The sequence below is a fragment of the Oenanthe melanoleuca genome, chromosome 3 (genome assembly GCF_029582105.1).
Source record: "Oenanthe melanoleuca isolate GR-GAL-2019-014 chromosome 3, OMel1.0, whole genome shotgun sequence".
NCBI lineage: Eukaryota > Metazoa > Chordata > Aves > Passeriformes > Muscicapidae > Oenanthe > Oenanthe melanoleuca.
In genome coordinates, this window is record NC_079336.1 from 68872464 (window position 1) to 68889828 (window position 17365).

The 17365-nt window shown below is 41.6% G+C and overlaps 1 protein-coding gene across 1 annotated transcript in view; it reads left to right on the forward strand.

Moving 5' to 3' along the window:
* Positions 1 to 6850: 6850 nt before the first annotated feature.
* GALNT2 (polypeptide N-acetylgalactosaminyltransferase 2) overlaps positions 6851 to 17365 on the forward strand; it is an 89734-nt gene continuing 79219 nt past the window's right edge. Inside the window, exon 1 of the mRNA XM_056486586.1 lies at positions 6851 to 7061. Coding sequence (XP_056342561.1) covers positions 6939 to 7061 — 123 coding nt within the window. The 5' untranslated portion in view covers positions 6851 to 6938. The remainder of the gene's footprint in view (positions 7062 to 17365) is intronic.

A 17365-nucleotide genomic window follows, 5' to 3' on the forward strand; every position in this document is an offset into this window, starting at 1 on the left:
TCTGTTCCAAAGTACTGAAAGATTAAACTTGGGAGAAATCAATATGTAACTTCTAGAGAGTGAAGTGAAAGAAACATCTGAAAGAAACATCTCTTTCCCTTCTTATATGAAATATGTTCTTGAGTGTGATAGAGACCCGTGTAATTTGTTATGATGATTGTGGGATCCAAACACAAAATTTCACAAATTGGCAAATATGGAAAAGAAACATGACAAACTAATGTATTTATTGATGATACGTGCTGTGTGAAAATACTGCTTTTAATTGCACAGTGAAAAATATTCTTGAGCAATATCCAGGAGCACAATACATAGCATTGATAAAAATACATCACTGGGGTTTATTTGTTTACCCACTGCTGTAATGCAGAAAGTGGATGAGGTGCTAAGGCAGATGTGGGGGCAGTGGTGTCCTTCACCTGGTGCAGAGGAGTGTTTGGGGATGCACAGCACTGCTGTCACATTGCTCTGTGTCCAGTGGGAATAGGTTGATATGGGCAGCACACCACTTTCGAGGCACGAGTTCCACTACGTGCACCTGAGTGGGAGGTAATAGTATGAAGATGAAAAATTATATTTAAAAAAATTAATCAAAGACATCTGAGCTGTATTCAGCCTGTTCATGATGGCATTTCTGATGTGGCTTGCCATTGTCAGTGATTAGGATGTTTCTCCAGAAAACTGCAGACCTGCTTGCCATGTCTCAGACTGAAAGCGCGTTTAACTCCTGCTATGAGGAAAGTGGGGAAGAAATAAGAAGATGCTTCTCACTATCCTGCTGAAACTAAAATATCATTGAGCAAGGAAAGGTTTACTCCTCTGTCCTTCTGAATGATACACAGTCACTGAAGAGAAACCTTTACAATACCTAGACTGAGCACTCACTAAACATCAGGCTCTCCCTGCCATCTGGGTCTGACCGGGTGACCTGTACTACTTATCAATCTTTTCAATTCAGACCCTGCAGATGCTGCAGCAGCTTTGGAAGTCAAAGGCCTATGTTGTTTCCTGGTACTCTCACCTCTCCTCTTACCATGCCTCCTTCAGTCTTCCTTATGTGTTTTTCTTTTTTTTTCCCTTTTTTCTATGACATTCCCTGTGGTGAGCTGATGATGGGGCAACTGGCTAAGAAAATCTTTATGTAAAAGCATGAGCAAAACCTGCTTCTGATAGAACACTGACTCAGGAAAATATTTTTCTCAATTGTAGGGTAATTTAGCTGCACAAATCTGATTGCAGGGCAACTTAGCTGCATTTTCTATGCTTTGCTGTAGCAAACTTGCATTGTAGATAGTCTCAAATTTCTTGGATGTAGCCTTACTGCTCTGGATTATAAATTTGAATGGACAAAGTACCAGCTGAGATTACAGCACCATTGTCTGATAGGTTCACATTTGTCATTTTTTGCACAAAAATAGACTTCTGTATTATGCATTAGCACATAGTGTTTACCCCAGCCTCAAATGACTTACAGTACTACAACTGCACTCTACTGCTATGTAGTGTTGCTTGAGAGGAAAGGATGGAATTTCCTGCCTCATCTCAGACCATCATCATCAGTCTTTACCACTTTTGGCAGCTATGACCTTCAGAATTTAGATAATTGCAATGAAGTGGTGTCAAATTACTTCAATCAAAGGTGAGGTTGTTGTTTCAGCAAGTCTCTCTCCACTGATTCTCTCTTTCATCTATCATCACTCTCCTATGAGAGAGATGTCTGAGCCATATCACATTTTGATATTCGATCAGCAGCCTGCAGAATGCTGCAAGAGGTTTGTTTTGTTCTGCTGAAGTTCAGTCCAATGTGCAAAGTGACTCAGGAAGAATAGCTGGCAGTAGGACTGCAATTTGTACTGGCCTCTGCCATCTTTAGCAGGAGGCCGAGAAAAGGCTGAGTTGTTCTTTCTTTGTCTTCACCACCCATAGGAAAAGGATCTGTTTCCTCTCTTTGTAGAACTGAATGACTCCAAGGAATGTTGAACCTTAAGAGAGGAAAGGCTTCCAGATATGGATAATTTGCCTTGGAAGCATGAAGGCTTAAGCTGATACTTCAAACCCATGTGAGAAAGTGCAGCGTTTACAATATCTGCATGGCATGATGTAATGTGTTGATCAATCTCTAATGTGAAAACAGCATAAAAGCAGTGCTGTTAGAGAAAGTAGCCATTATTTTGTGCTTTAAAAGAGAAGATACTACCTTCTCAAATTCAGAGTCTAGGATGAGAGAGCTTTAGTTCTGCAATGCCCAAACGTATTTGTACCTTGCCTGACAAACCCCGTGGTCAGGCACGGTGACACGCTGTTTTCAAGGTAAAATGTGCATGTATAATATTGCTGCTTGGGGTTTTAACAGTTCAAAAAACATTCTTGGAGGGTAACAAGATTTTCTGGAAGTGAGCCACTTTTGAATGCTATTGCCAGCACGTCTGCCTACTCTGGGTAGCATCAGAAACTCTGCTGAAAAATTAAACAAACATAGTTCTTGGCATCTAAACAGATGGGAAAGGACATGTTGACTCCCAAGTCTTTAGCTGAGGAGGTAGTCTGTTTCTCATTGTTACCACTGTGCAGTGAGGAATTGCAAAACACCCACATAGATTTTCAGACCTGCTAGCTGCACTTAACCTTTAATCCTGCAAGTACTCAGCCATAAGCATATAATTTTAAATGTCTGAGTAGTCCAACTGACTCCAATGGGAATACGTGCTGAATGAAGTTAAACATTTGCATAAATGTTTTCAGGATCAGGATCTTTCACTACAAACAGGATTCTAGCACTACAAACACACACTGGGTTTGGGTTGAGTCAAGCTTTCAAGACATTAGGAGACCTATTCTCTGCAGATGTACTTTAAATTTCATGTTAATGTGTGATATCTGTGTTATAAAACACCCTACATTAGGCTAATAAGTAACCTTTCTCACGAGAGAGGAGAAATTATTTACTTTGTGACATAACTTCATAGGTTTGAAAGACTGTAATATGAACTGGTTCACTTACGTTTTAGCTTCCATGTATCAAAGAGGTTTCGACATCTTGATTAGTTATATTTTTGCCTTTTAAAGTCTTTTAAACCTATTTTCTGTGGACCCGGTCTGAAAAACCCCCTTCCTGTTTTTGCAAGGGCAAGATTGCCAGCGTGAGTAACAGACTGACTCACTTGTTCCTGAAGGTGAGGACTGCTTTCCATTCATACTGCAGAAGGATTTGTTCACCTTTGACTAGATCATAAAACTCCAGAAAAGGATGAGCAACTTTTGTGTTGTCTAAATGAGTCTGGTCGTGGTTGTGACTGGTTTTGTACCCTCTCTCATATGAGTTCAGTGATGTCCCCTCTGGTTTACATCCTAGCTAACTAGATCAGAATTTTGTCCCTCACATCTAGGTGTCTGCACTGCAGATCAAAGGCAAAGTTTTGATGATTCCTTCTGCAAATTTCACTCCCATTTGTACTCTCACATGCTTGATCTCTCTTTTGTTTAAAGGGCTGTGCTTGAAACAGAAACATTTATATTCTGTGAATCATTCTAGCAATGCTGCTTTTAAAATATGCTAATATTATCTTTTGAAATGCACTGGAAAAATAATTTTAAAATATCTTACATTTTTCTTGAATTCCTTCCTTTAATTGAAGTGCATTTTTTTCAGTTTTTCTTTGCTGACTAAACATGTTAGGACTTTTGAGGTAAAGAGATATCTGTGTGCAAATGTATTGTAATAGAGCAGGCAGCTTTTCCTAGAGTTAAATCAATGTAGCATTTTCCATTCTGAACCTCTGTGTTTTCTGTGGTCTCTGAAATATAAATGATTCAGGATGAAATCTGCTGGACTGGGACTTTGTCCAAATGTGAATAATTTGGAAAGACTTGAACAAAACTGGTTCAGCCAGTTCAGAATATCAGGAGAGTGGGAAAAAAAAGATAAAAATTCTTGATCTAAATAGACTCTTACAACATTTTTTGAGCATTTTTGTAACTTTATCAGCAGAAAGCTGAAAAATGAACTCTGACATGGAAATAGCCTTCCTTGAAGTAGGCATGTGTTTGCTTGTTTGAGAAGAAATTCATTTTGATTTGACTGAGTTATAAACTTTTGAGAACTGTGGTTGAGCATGTGCACTGGATTATTTAGATAAGCTTGTGAGGTGTGCAGCTATGGAAGAATTTTCTGTACATGCATGGCTGGCTAATTTTGCCGGAAAGGGAAAAATCTATCTAAACACATTGCTAAAATCAGTGAAAATACCTGCGGCTGCAGGGAGACCTTTGAAGGCCATCCCAAGATATTTAAGACTATGAAAAGGGCAAGAAAAATTCCTGTAGGATTTGCAAGATGCTAAAAAACTAAGTGGTCTGCAGATTTTGTAAAGTTTTGTAAAGTCACTTAGCACACAAAAGTGTATGATGTTTTCTGTGGTCACATGTCATGGAAAGCACCCTTTCCCTCAGCAGATCTGCCCAGTGAAGGAATTCCCCAAGCAGGGAAGCTGCTTCTCCTCTCATTGTAGAGCTCAATAGGCAGGAGTTTATCAGGATGTTCCCAAGCTTTGGTGGCTGACTGCTCTGATTTATATAGAGAACCTTCCCAATGGAAATTTAGCTTTGGAGTGAGGTGTGTGTATGTGTGTATGTGTGTGCATGTGTCTTTTTAGATGCAGGCACAGTCTGTGATTTTGCAGGAACTGCTCTCACTTGCATCAAACACATTCTGGATAAATCAAAAACTCTCATCTAGAACATCTGTGTGTCTCCTGGCAGCCCATACTCTCCAGTGTACATCACTTCAAATAGATGCCAGCTATTTGATTCCAAACCTTTTACTTTGCCCAAACTGGGTGTCTGTCTCCAACTCCCTTCAAAACTAAATTCATAATGCTCAGTTTATTGAAATAGCTTCATTTGCTCTGAAGAAATCTATCTCTTTGTTTTACACTCCCTGAATGGATGCTTATTTGGGATTACCTCCTTTGTCTTTTTACCCATGCTATCTTTCCAGCAGTGCTCTGGCAGGTGGGAAGGTATGCAGTTACCCTCTGAAATCTCTGCATGCCAGACTACTTCTGCCCAGGCAGTGCCAACACTGAGACCATTCACCTTCCTTGATAAGACTGTCAGTGGAGCGACTGTGCTGGTGAGCAGGTGAGAGCAGGTGAGTTTTTGATGCCATTTCTTCTAGCTGCTGGATCTTTTCCTGTTTATGCAACAGAATTTATGCCAGACCCCCTGGCCACATGCTGGCCCAGCTCGGTGAACAGTCTGCTACAGAGGCTTTGTAGTCACTGGTGTGGCTGGACTGGCAGAGGCCTGACATTGGTATGGAGACAAGGAGAAATGTGGGGTACAGTCAGAACACATGGGAGTTTGATAAAACACAGTGAGATGACAGATAAAAAAACCAAAAAACATTTCAAAACCAGGAATATTCTCCTTTGAGTGGATATTATGCCTCTGAAATAGAGGTGCTCTTTAATTGTCAGGGAATGTATCTCTTGGTAGTTTTGTGTTCTCATTTCTCCATGTCTCACAGTGGGATGAGATACTAGCAAATGCTGAACAACAGGAAACTCATTGGCATGGAATAACAGCAGCATGAGCTGTGCACATGAGAGTCAGTGAACTAGCGACACTGTACTGTCTGTCCTGCGGTGTTCAGGGATGGAACTGGGTAAGTAGAAAGAAAGATAATTTTACCAGCAAGGGCCTCATATCAACTCATATCATGCCTCTAAGGCAGAATCTCCCAGAGATCCCTTTAGGCCTGTGTTAGTGGTGCCCATGTTTCCAGACTGCTGTAGTGGTGGCTTCAGAAGTGCAAGCAGAGCAGGTACGTGACCTCAGTGGGAGGGTGGGCTGTTAGGTCCTCGATGTGTCCCAATGGGTTATGGAAAAATCTCTTCAATAACGTCATGCAGAGGGCAGTGGACATGCCCTGACATGACTTTGCTTTCTGACCTTTGAGGCATTATGAAGACCTGCCTCACTACCTACCTCAGGTGACTTCAGGGACAACACCTTCATAAAGCACACTTTCCATTTTGAAAAGAGTCACAGGCTCAACATGTGTTGTGGTCAGTCTGGAATTTCTGGGGGCCTGGGAGCCTCTGTGTGATCATCCAATATGAGTGGGGAAGCACGACAGCTCCAGAGAGGTGAGACCCACACACCAGCGCTGTATTACGGTCCTCGGGGGATGCAGAGAACAAGGGTGCAGCCACTGCCAGATGCTGTGAGCCCGGAGCACCCCTCATGCCCGAGGTGCCGCTGCGGCACTGCCCATGGTCCCCGCAGGGACCCCTCGGGCCGCAGGAGCGCGGGCACGGACACTTGGGCAGGGGGGCGCGGGGCGCGGACCGCGGCCAGTCTGGAGTTTTTGTGCTACCGAGAGTCTCTGTGAAACCGGCCACTACGAGCGGGGAAGGACTGGGACGACTCCGAGGAGGTCCCGCGGTGCCCCGCCGCCTCAGGGCGGGGAGCGGCCTCCCCGCCACCGCCCGCCCGCTGCCCGCGAGGCGCGGCTCCCGCCCCTCGGGCCGGCTCCGGCAGCGCCCGCGGAGACCCGCGGCGGGCGGGGGGGGCCCGGGGGTGCGCGGCGGCGGGAGGGCGGGCGGTGCCGGTCCGGGCCGTGCCGGTGCCCGCCCTGCCGGTGCCCGCCCTGGAGGTCCGGGCCGTGCCGGTGCCCGCCCTGCGGGGGGCGCGCAGCCCCCGGGCCGCGGGCGCGGCGGAGGCGGCGGCCCGGCGTGCTGCAACCATGGCGACGGCGGCGGAGCCGGCCCGCCCCCCGCGGGGCCGGGCGGCGCGGGATTGGTCGGGGGGCGGGCGCTCGCCCTCTGCCCCCTGACCCTGCGCGGCGGCGGCGGCGGCGGCAGCCGGAGCAGGAGCGGAGGCGGCGGCTGCTGGCGGCCGTTTCCTGGTGGCCTGGCGGCGGCGCGGGAGGGAGGATGCGGCGCAGGTCTCGACTGCTGCTCTGCTTCGCCTTCCTCTGGGTGCTGGGCATCGCCTACTACATGTACTCGGGCGGCAGCGCCGCGCTGGCCGGCGGCGGCGGAGGCGGCAGGAGGAAGGTGAGAGCCCAGCCCGGGGAAGGTGCTCCCGCTGCCTGCCCCCCGGCGCCGGGCTGGGGGCAGCGCTGCGCGGCTCTCGGGCTGGGAGCAGGGCCGGCGGGCGGGCGGGGGGATCTCTTCACCGCCGCTCGCTTCCAGGCGGGCCCCGGGCTGCTCCTTCCCCCTTCCCGCCCGCCCTCCTCCAGCCCGCTCCCCGGAGGCAGATGGCTCCTTTGTGGACTTCAGACCGATTTCAGCCCCGTCGCGTCGCTCCTTATCCAACTGCGGGCGGCCACGTCCCGGGCCGGGGGAAGCGGGAGTGGCTGGGGAGGGCCGGGGCTGCTGGCGGGGCGGGGGGCCCGGCTGGCTCCGCTCCGCTCCCGGCACGGAGCGCTGCCCTTCCTGCCTTCCCCGCCCGCGCCGGAGTCCTGCGGGCTCGCGTTCCCACCTAGGGACGCGCGGGGATCCCGGCTGCTAGCGCTTTCTCCCTTCGGATGCACAGCACTTTCTGCTTAGCGCTGTGCCTGAAGGATACCGTTTTCCGACCGGTTTTGCAATGTTCCAGGAAGCTGCCGGATTTGTCATGTTTTGTGTCTGTGGCGTGGAAGGTCTGTCTCTTCCTTCTCGTAACGGCTCATGTTACAAGTGTTACTAATGTTCGAGAAGTTCCCTGCGGACAATACATGAGTAATTTTTCAGTATTCTGGCCATCGAGTTATTAAATAGATTTTTTTCAAGGTGTTGTAGTAATTCATCGATCAGGAGCACAGCTGGAAGTTAAGCACATCACAGGTCACGTTTGTGTCAATCAGAACGGGTTTTTGTGGCGTGATGTGGGAAGTGGCAACTTTGCCCACTATATCTGCTTAGAAAAATTAAGTGGTTTTTCTTTTGTGGTGTTTTCCCAGCAATAAAGATTAGCAAAATCAAGAGCTTTTAAAAACTGTTGTTTAAGCCTTTTATTTTGAAATATGAAAGGTGTAAAGCATATCATAATTGCATAATTTTTTACAAAAAAACGCAGAATAAGGCAGCAGGGCAATTGAATGAAGTGCACTACACTTGAATGGTGTTGTTTACTAATAAATTGCTGCCTCCTGTTAAATGAAAAGTAGTGCTTTGTAGATCTAGCTGATATATAAAAAGAGAAATATTTTTACATTTCTTTGATGCAATTTGGTTCATCAGTGTATATATTCCGTGTAAAAAAAATGCTGATGACTAGTTGCTGTGTCAGGTTGTGGAAGCAAGAACTTGGACGGCTACTTATGTGAGCAAGGGTCTAGAGAATGAGTCACTGCTTGCAGAAAGTTGCCTGTCTGTCCTGTTTTTTATTCTCTCTGTACCTTAGGAATGTGTTCAACAGCAGCTTTTGATGTAATATATTAAAGTAATTGTAAGTATGTATTGCCATGTACACGCTCCTGGTCCTTCAAAGATACAGTAGCAGAAATAGATCAAGCATGTGATAGAAAGTAAGGCAGTAGCCTAAAGCCTTTCTTCAAGAACCACCAGAGTGTATTTAGAAAGTAAGAGCAATCTTACACTGCTGCTGTATAATGGGATAAAGAAAAGCTGTCAAGGCAAATGTATCTGCAGATAGGGAAATATGTTTTTAACTCTTACGGTGTGTTGCACTTGAAGTTTCCAGACAGATTTGCAATTCTGTTCAATTAATTTTTACTTCTTGGGAGACTGCAGTGTGGGGGTAGTGGTTTGCCCAAGGTCGCCTAGAAGACTTGGTGGGAATAAAGTAGGAAAGAAACCAGTATTTGAGTAAGAGTCTGGTATTTAATCTGCTAAAACCTGTTGCTGTTTGTTATTGATATTAGTAGCAGTTTTTATTATGGTTTTAATGAATCAATCAACTTGCTTTGGTAGCATAATTTGGTATAATTCTGCACAAAATTTAGTAAACTTTACTGGTCTGGGTAATTGGGAAAGTTTAGTAAGGAGAAGTTAAAGAAAATGAGACATTTCATAGACCTGAGCTGAAACCTATTGCTGTGTTTAAAGTAAGGCCATGGTAAGAAAGAAAGTAGGTACTGTGACCACAAGAAACAAGTGAGGAAATTAACTATTATATGTGGATTGGTGATTTAGGATTCTATTTTCTGTCAGTGAAGCATAAAATTTAATCCCAAGCTTCAGCATGGGTAAGCAAATGTAAGTAGAGGAAGATGTGTGTAGTGTAATAGCTTTTGAATCTCAATAAAAGGCTTATTAACTTAGTGTCAGACACTGGTGTAAAGCAAAAAACCACAAACTGTCTAAACTTATGGGCAAAAACCCTGACGTAGTAAATTTCTTGATAGGTATGACTTCATGTAGCCCTTGTTACTTGTCCACTATTCCAATATGATGGAAACAGAGTTGCTTATAGGAGAACACAGCTTTTAATGAATTATAGTCTCTGCTGTTTTCAATCTATAAAATTACAAAAACCAGGAGGGGATAGCTCTTAATTTGTTAAGTAATTTGCATGTTAATTACAGATCTGGTTGTGTAAACAGAATGTGTTTTTCCGTAAGGATTATCTTTTTCTTTTTTTTCCCCCTAATGCAGACCTAATGTGTTATTCAGACATAGTGGACTTGTTTGATATGGCACCAAGTCCTGTGAGGTGTTGAACAGCACCAATTCTTTTTCTCTTCAATAGAATTGAAGGTGTTTGTCCTCTGCCAGGATTGCACCTGAGTAAGAGAAAAGAGTGATTTTTTTTTTTTTTTTTTTTTTTTTCTAATTTGCTTTTCCTATTAGAGTTGTGTCAGAGTTAATCTAAGCTCCTGCTTATTTTGGTTCTTCATTTCCAACCTTTCTAATAAGACCTGTGAAGCTATTTGGATGTTACAGTGTATGGTACAACCTTGATAAAGTTTTTGGCCCCTCTCAACAGTGGTGCAATCCACAGCTCTGTGTGCAGTATATTGACCTGGTAAGGTCTGAGCAGGCATGAAAGAGTCTAAAGCACAAGATGTCTCACTGATAAATGTGTAAATAATAATAATAAAGGAGGGTGCAATGCTTTTTATTCTGGACCTAGGCATAACAACTGTAGTAGAAAGAAATTATCTATTCCTCATCTGGAATTTAGTGTGCAACAACTTTTTTAATTTTTTAATTTTTTTTTAATATATCTACATGAAAAGAGGCAAAGGGTAGAATCAAAGCCCTTCGTTCAAGATGCGCTTGAAGTGGGCAAATGTTTTGGGGTTTTTTTCTCCTTCTTCCCTCCAGTGAATCTCCAATCAAAATTTTTGTGAACATGAGAGAACCATGTTCAGTTGACTCCTTTTCCAGCTGGATCACTGAGTTGTAGATTGGAAAGAGTGAGTCTGATTCACATGTCTAAAGGTTAGGGAAATGGTTCCCATACAGAGGCTGTGACAGTGAAGAGAGCAAGTTGCAAGCCTAACAACTGTGAGACTGAAATAAAAAATGTGGTCTAGTTTTATGTTCACTAAATGTGTTTTATATTAAAAAGCCTTTGGAGTGGAGACTGGAAGTTCCCTTCTTTTCATGGATAATTTTTTTAACCCAGAGCAAAAGCAGTTCATGCTCTCTGTCTCAGATGTGCATGAAAATGGAGCAGCTTCTGCAAGATGGTTAGAAAGCCAAAGTCATACTGATGTGATTCCCTCCTAAGACTGGTGTGAATTTGTATATTTGTCACAGATTTTAAGTTCTTGAACCACTAAGCTCTTACACAATAGAGAGACTGGATTGAAGTCAAAAAGAAATTTAAAAACTGAATGCAACAAAACCCCACACCAAAACCAGCCAAAAACTCCAGCTGATTTCTAAAGAGCTTGCTCTTCTAGGCATTAAGAAAGTAGCCCCATGTAATTGAGCCCCTCAGGCTGGACAGAAGAAGGTCTGCATCTTGTTGAAAGTGCCAAATGCTTTGCTGCTGCCAAGAGTGAAATCCTCAGATGCATCCCCAGAAGATCTGTGGGCAGAATGGATTTACTGGTGAAAGCTAAGGCATCCAGAGAAGCCTGGAAGGTTAAGCCACAGCTGAAACAAGGTTTGTAGCCTTCTGGATTTAGGTGCCAGGGGTGCTGACAAGCTTTTGCATTTGTAGCCATGTAAAGAATCTCAGTTGTTTTTAAGTGGAACCTCTGTCATCTTCCACCTTATCTAGAAGAGAAGGCTAAAAGCAATATTTCAGCAATGAGTGATGGATCACTTTCACAGGTAGTTCCTAGATTTAAAAACATTTTTCTTTTTCATCAGCTCCACCCCCTTGAGAGCCACAACCAAACTGCCTTGAACTAGAAGGCTGTTACTCTCTTGCCTCACCAGATTTACTGGGTGTAATGGAATAAACTAGAGAAATCTAATTTAGGGCTAGTTGGGCCACAAGGAGGCAGGCTTTTCCTGTGGAACTGGTTATTTTGTACATAGTGCTAGTTTCCCCTTCCTTTTTGTTTGTTTTGATATTTTTCTTTATTATGGAGCAAATTTTAGATAGGTGACTGTACTGGAGCTAGCTGAGTTAAAATAAAGCTGAAGGTAAAAGGTGATGCTTCATATAGTGTATGTGACTGATTAAAAATGTTTCAATCACTGGGTAAAGCAGGGGAAAAAGAAGCAAGCCTTGTAAGTTCTTGCTCTGCATGGATAAAGCTTTAAAAGAACTCTTTTCAGCATACACAAAGCTTTCTTTTCCTGGTTTGTTGTTTTTTGTTTTTTAACCCCTCTACTATTTCGTTTACTGTTAAAGAAGGCTCTTATTGGCATTGTACATAATGACACATGTAGCACTCTTTCTCTCTTTCTGCATAAACTACAGATTTAGTGTACCTAAGTGTTTTTTTGATGGCTTAAGTGAGGACGAAAGGAAATGTGTATTAACTTAAGTTCATTACTCTGTTTATGTGCAGCTTGAGTGTTTCTCTTGAGCTATGTAAAACAAGGGAGTTAAAAGTACCCACTCCAACTCTTTTGGTTTCTTTCATCACAGGAAGGCATTGCCTGCTTTAATTTGTAAATACTATTTACTTTGCTGCATAATTTTTAATGTAACTTTAGTCCCTTATGTGTTGTGACACTGAATGTGATTTCTGATACTTTGATCTTGAGACAATATACCAGAGGTTAAAAAAGTCAAATTGTCATGTGTCCTTTTCTGTATCATTCACTTCCTAGAAGGTCTAAGGAGATAGAGAATGATGTTCCTTTCTGTAACAGGTAACAGTTTCTGCTAATAGATCTTTCTTTTATATGATTCTGTAATAAATGGGAAAGAGATTGAATGCCCAGGCACTTCAATAATAAATCTGTCCTCTCACTAGAACGTAAATGCCATACATGTATATTTTCTTAATCTAACATATGTCAATTGACAAAATTACTGTCTTGGCAATTCAGGCACTTATTTTTATGGATTACTTCGTAAAACTTAACTTTGGGTGCAGTGAAAAGGTGGTCTATTGCAAATTCTGTGCAGTCTCTTTAGGTCTATAGCTGCATTGGACTTTTATCTTTTCCTCTCCTTTTTTAAATGCTTCAATTTTTTTGCTTGTTAACATTGAGAAAATAGTGTTTTGCTAGAAGACTTGTGTTGTCCCCTGCAACCTGCTAGGTGAGAAACTGATGGCTGATACAGATGCTATGGCTCTTGTATTACTGTTAGCTGCATGTTTCATAAATGCAGAAGTACAGCAGGGCTGTAGATAGAAGGGGTTGGAGAAACAGGAATGTCTTACTTGGTAGTTTAATACCAAGTGGGGTAGTCAACCACCTTTCCCCCTATTTTTCCCTTTCATGTGGGTATTGTAGTAATTTGCTGTGCTTGTGTGTTTTTCCATTGCTGCTGTGGTTTGTTGCTTTCTGGGGTCTCTGTGTACCAAGGTTGTAAGTTGTGGCAATGTCCTTTGACAGATACATTTTAAAAATCAGGTAGTCTTCTAACTAATTGTGCATGTGTCTTACCTGTTTTTGTCCCATCAGTCTTGTGATTTGAGGTGTATTGCAAGTAAATGAGAGTCATTTTTTTCTGTGTGTTCTAGACATTTCCAAAAATACAACATAAAAAGTGATAGCACTTTTTTCTAATTTAGAAAAGGCACAATGACTTTATGTGAAATAAAAAAAAATTACAAGATTCATCTCAATGATGCTACCTCACTTGTTCTTTAGACCAACCTCGAATAAAAAAATATCACCCATGTACATAAATCTTAGCAAACTTAATTCTTAGCCTTCAAAATTGCATGAGCATTCTGCATTTTTTTCCTTGGAAATATTACGGTTTTTTCCTCTTTTGTCTTGCCTGTCCTTTTCAGTTTTTCAATGTGATGTGTTATCTAAGTGCTTGTGTAAAACTAATACTGTTTGGTTAAAATTATGATATGTCAGATGAGAGAAGTAGTATTGCCTATTAGAAAGCTGCTTGCAATGATACTCTACTACAGAATAGAAGACACATCTTTGTAATAGTACTGTGTGTCCCAACAGAGTGACCCTTGTTGAATGCCTAGGAGCTGTTTAAAAGTAATTCCACCAGGCAGCCTAAAAAATGGGTTTGCTCGGCCTTTGGTAGCTACATATAATTAATAATTTATTATACGTTACTTTTGGTTAAGTTAAATCAGTTTGAAAACAAAACATCCTAATACAGTTGGTCCTGTGAAGCTCAGGTGATAAATGATAACTGCTCAAATTAAGTCAATGCAAATGATTTAAGTTGATTTGGTCCGCTTTTCTTAAATAACCTACTTTTGACAGTAGTTAAGCTAGAGTGGTACAAAGCAATTTATAGCCAGGTGGTGTACAAACAGTTTTTAACTCCCTGCCCAACAATAAAATTGTTACTAAATGTGATTTTTATTAGGACTTGAGAGAAGATGTGTATTGCTAATATGCTGGCAATGCCATGTGTTGGCAAATCATTTGAATTCTAAAAATGAACCTGCAGGAAACAGTGAGGCATTTGCATTTTTTTCAGGAATATGGGGCTGAAAGTCATTGCCCGAATATATCAGGATATTGTGGAAATGGAATATCAGTGTGGGCGTTACAGAAGGAAACGCTAAGCAGATTGTTAAAATTGCACATTGCCATCATGTAATGCAAAGTGTGGTATCTTAAGCTATATGAATTTTAAAACCTGGGTGCTGTCTTTCATGCTGTTTGTTTTGGAGTAAGTAAGGTGCCCTCTTCTCTTCTTCTTTTCCCTTTCATTTAAGCTTTCAAAGGCATAAGGGATGGATTGAGGAGGGAAGATGAGGGGGAAAAATGTGTCCACATCAAAATGTTTGGTTTGTGTGTTTGGGATTTTGAAGATATGGCATAAGAGAATCTAGCTAACACTAGAATTTGAACCATTTCATGTCCATTTGATGTTCCCTCTAAGTCCATAAAGTTCTTTCACAGGAACCTTTGTATGGTAGATCTTTCCTGATAAGTGGGAGTGGTGATATTTTAATGTCTGATTTTTTTTTTTCCTCCATTACTTGGAGAATGACCTTTTTCTTTTTTTTTTTTTTTTTTTTTTTTTTGGTAAACCTGTATCTTACTGACATACTCAGAGCACATGTTTACCTGTCATTCTCCTAAGTGTTCATTTGCTATGTATTTTTACCATGAATTAAGCAGGCCTGCACTATTTATTGTGTCACATGAAGTCAGTAATGATCAAGAAAGTGAAAACAATCCTGTATCTATTTTCTTTTCTATAAACTGAATTCTCTGTTGGAACGTAGCATATTTTAAGCTTACATTTGGCTTACAGATAGGATTTTTTTATTGTTTCTTTGGGTGTTTTTCTTGGGTCTGTCACCTTGAATGTTAAAAGCTGTTTTTCTTCTGCAAAATCAAGGTAACTTGTTAATATGACTGGCTTCCAGTGTAGCCTGCTAAAATTACTATCAAGACTTTTTTTTTCCTGGTTCACTTGTCATATGTCTAAACTGTTTTATTTTTTCCAGCTATCTCTTTTTTATACACTGATTTTGTTAATTGTCCAGGGTACCTGTATTGTCATTTAAACAAGTTAAAATATGCTAGTTCAAATAGCTCCATCAACTGACAGGAGCACATTTGTGTAGATGGACTATGTAGACAGATGTGGGTTTTGAGCTTTGCTTATGAAATTCAAATAGGAAAAGAACAGGATAGTAAAAGAACAGCAAGTTTGAATTTTAGAGCATTCCATATATCTATAAAATTGCTATGTAGTGCACATCAAAGGCAATAATTTGGATTTCTCTTCTTTGTAACTGTGGTCTCATATGGGAAAAAGCCTATTGAAAAGGTTGCAAGTTCAGTTGTTAATAACTTTCCTGAAGTTGTAAAATTGTCATAAAACCTGGATGCTTTATTAAGGGAAGCAGAGAATAACTAGAGATTCTGCTGAGTTCAAGCGTTATCAAAGTGCAATAGACCGCCTGTACTGAGTCACAGATCTGCTCGAACAAAAGAACTTTGGCCAAGGAAAGACTGTGCAAAGAATTGGCACCCAGCTAATGCTATTGTGTATGAATTCTCAAAGAGCTATGACTTGATGAGCAGAAAATGTTTTCTCCTTGTATTAAGTTCCAAATGTTTAGCCACCCTGGAGATACAAGCACAGATGAAACTTGTTACCAAAATAAATTTTTTTTCTTTCTGGCCTGTTGGTTTACAGATGGTCAATAAATATGAGTGTGTATATATAATGGATATATGCTTCAGTGAGATGAAGGTTTTTAAGTTGCTTGGCTTTTCTTGCCTCTTATGTGAAATGGAAAAGTCTGTTCACTTAAGTACACTTTGACTCTCTTGGGACCTTGGTAAGGAAAAGGAAAGTTTTCTCCTCATGGAATACTTTGTTTGGTAGCAAACTCTCCCAACTAATGGTGGACCAGCCTAGGTACTTAGAGATTACCTTGTTTCAGTATTGGGAAACATCCCGATGGCAAAACTGCTGCTATGATAGGTGTGCCTACCAAGAGTGTGGGGGCGATGGAATGGCAGTATCTCTCTGCTGGAATGTGTCAGTGTGCCACCAAATTAGGTCTGCAGATGTTGTCCAGACAGAGTAGTAAGTTATTGTTATGGGTGGTGGCATGGCTCCTGCTGCAGTGGAATGCCAAAGTCCTTCTGGTTACTGTGGCAGACCATCCATCAACTGCAGCCTTGGCATTATCTGAGTGGAGCAAACAGGGACGGGTCTTTAGTCCTCTGACATGTGTTCTCACAATACAATGTGCTGCTTTGCCAGCAGCCACTGAAATGAAGATGTTCTGTGTCATTTAGCCTCAACAAGCATCAAACTGACTGTTCCACCATGTGGAATAGTTACAACCCATATACACTGTTAGTGACTACTTTTTAAAGTTTTAATTAAGGACATGTTCTTTTTTTGTCCCACTGACACAGTATATACCTTTCTTTTGGTGTACTCTGGATGTGCTGTGGGTGAACAGTAATTGTAGCAAGTGCTGTAAGGAGCTGGTGAGAAAGTTGGAGTTTGGTTCCTAAAAGAGCAGAGTGTCATTCATAAAACCTCTTAAACCAAAGACAACGTCCCAGCCACATATGCTAAGCTACACATGTTCTGTTAAGAAGTACATCTTTAGAATTTACAGATCTTGACAGTTAAATTAAAAGGCATTTGGAGTTTGAAAGAGGTGTTTAGATGAAAAGTAGTGGGCAGTGGACTAGCAAACATCAGTACTTCTTTATATTCTTTGTTTTCATGCTTAATGTTCAAAACGTGATTGAGAGACTTATTTGTACAGCAAAAAGTGTGTCTGAAGGCACTTCTTCTGAGGAAACTTTTCTTCTCTGGAGAGATATAAGTGCAAGTGCAAGTTTAGCCTGGTAGATTCTTAAGGGAAAGATTGAACAGAGTGACAGATTGTTGATACCACCCTTGAGTTACCACAAGACTTAGGAATATGTTAAGGCAATGTGTACACTGATCAGAGAATAAAAAATTTTTTTGAAAGACTACTCTGCAGTCTTGACTATCAGGTTTGGTAGGTGAAAGACTTGGTAAGAATGCAATATTTCTTGTTGAGGTACAATTTCTCAGTTATTCCCAATACTTTCTGAATATTCTCTAGTAAAAATAAGCAAGAGATTGATTTTGATGTTCACGTTAGCCTAGACTTAAAATATTGTCTTTATACAATATACAAAGTGAAAGCTACTTGCTTAAAAATCCATTTTGGTTACCTACTGAGATAACTAATGCCTCTTGCATCCTGGGAACAATAGTGAGAAAATCGAGGTGTTAAAATCAGCCTATCTCCCGTGCTTGCAATTCTAAGAGCCAGTAACCTGGTTTTTTTAATACATATGGATTATCATGGTGTGTGACTTCAATTTTTTTT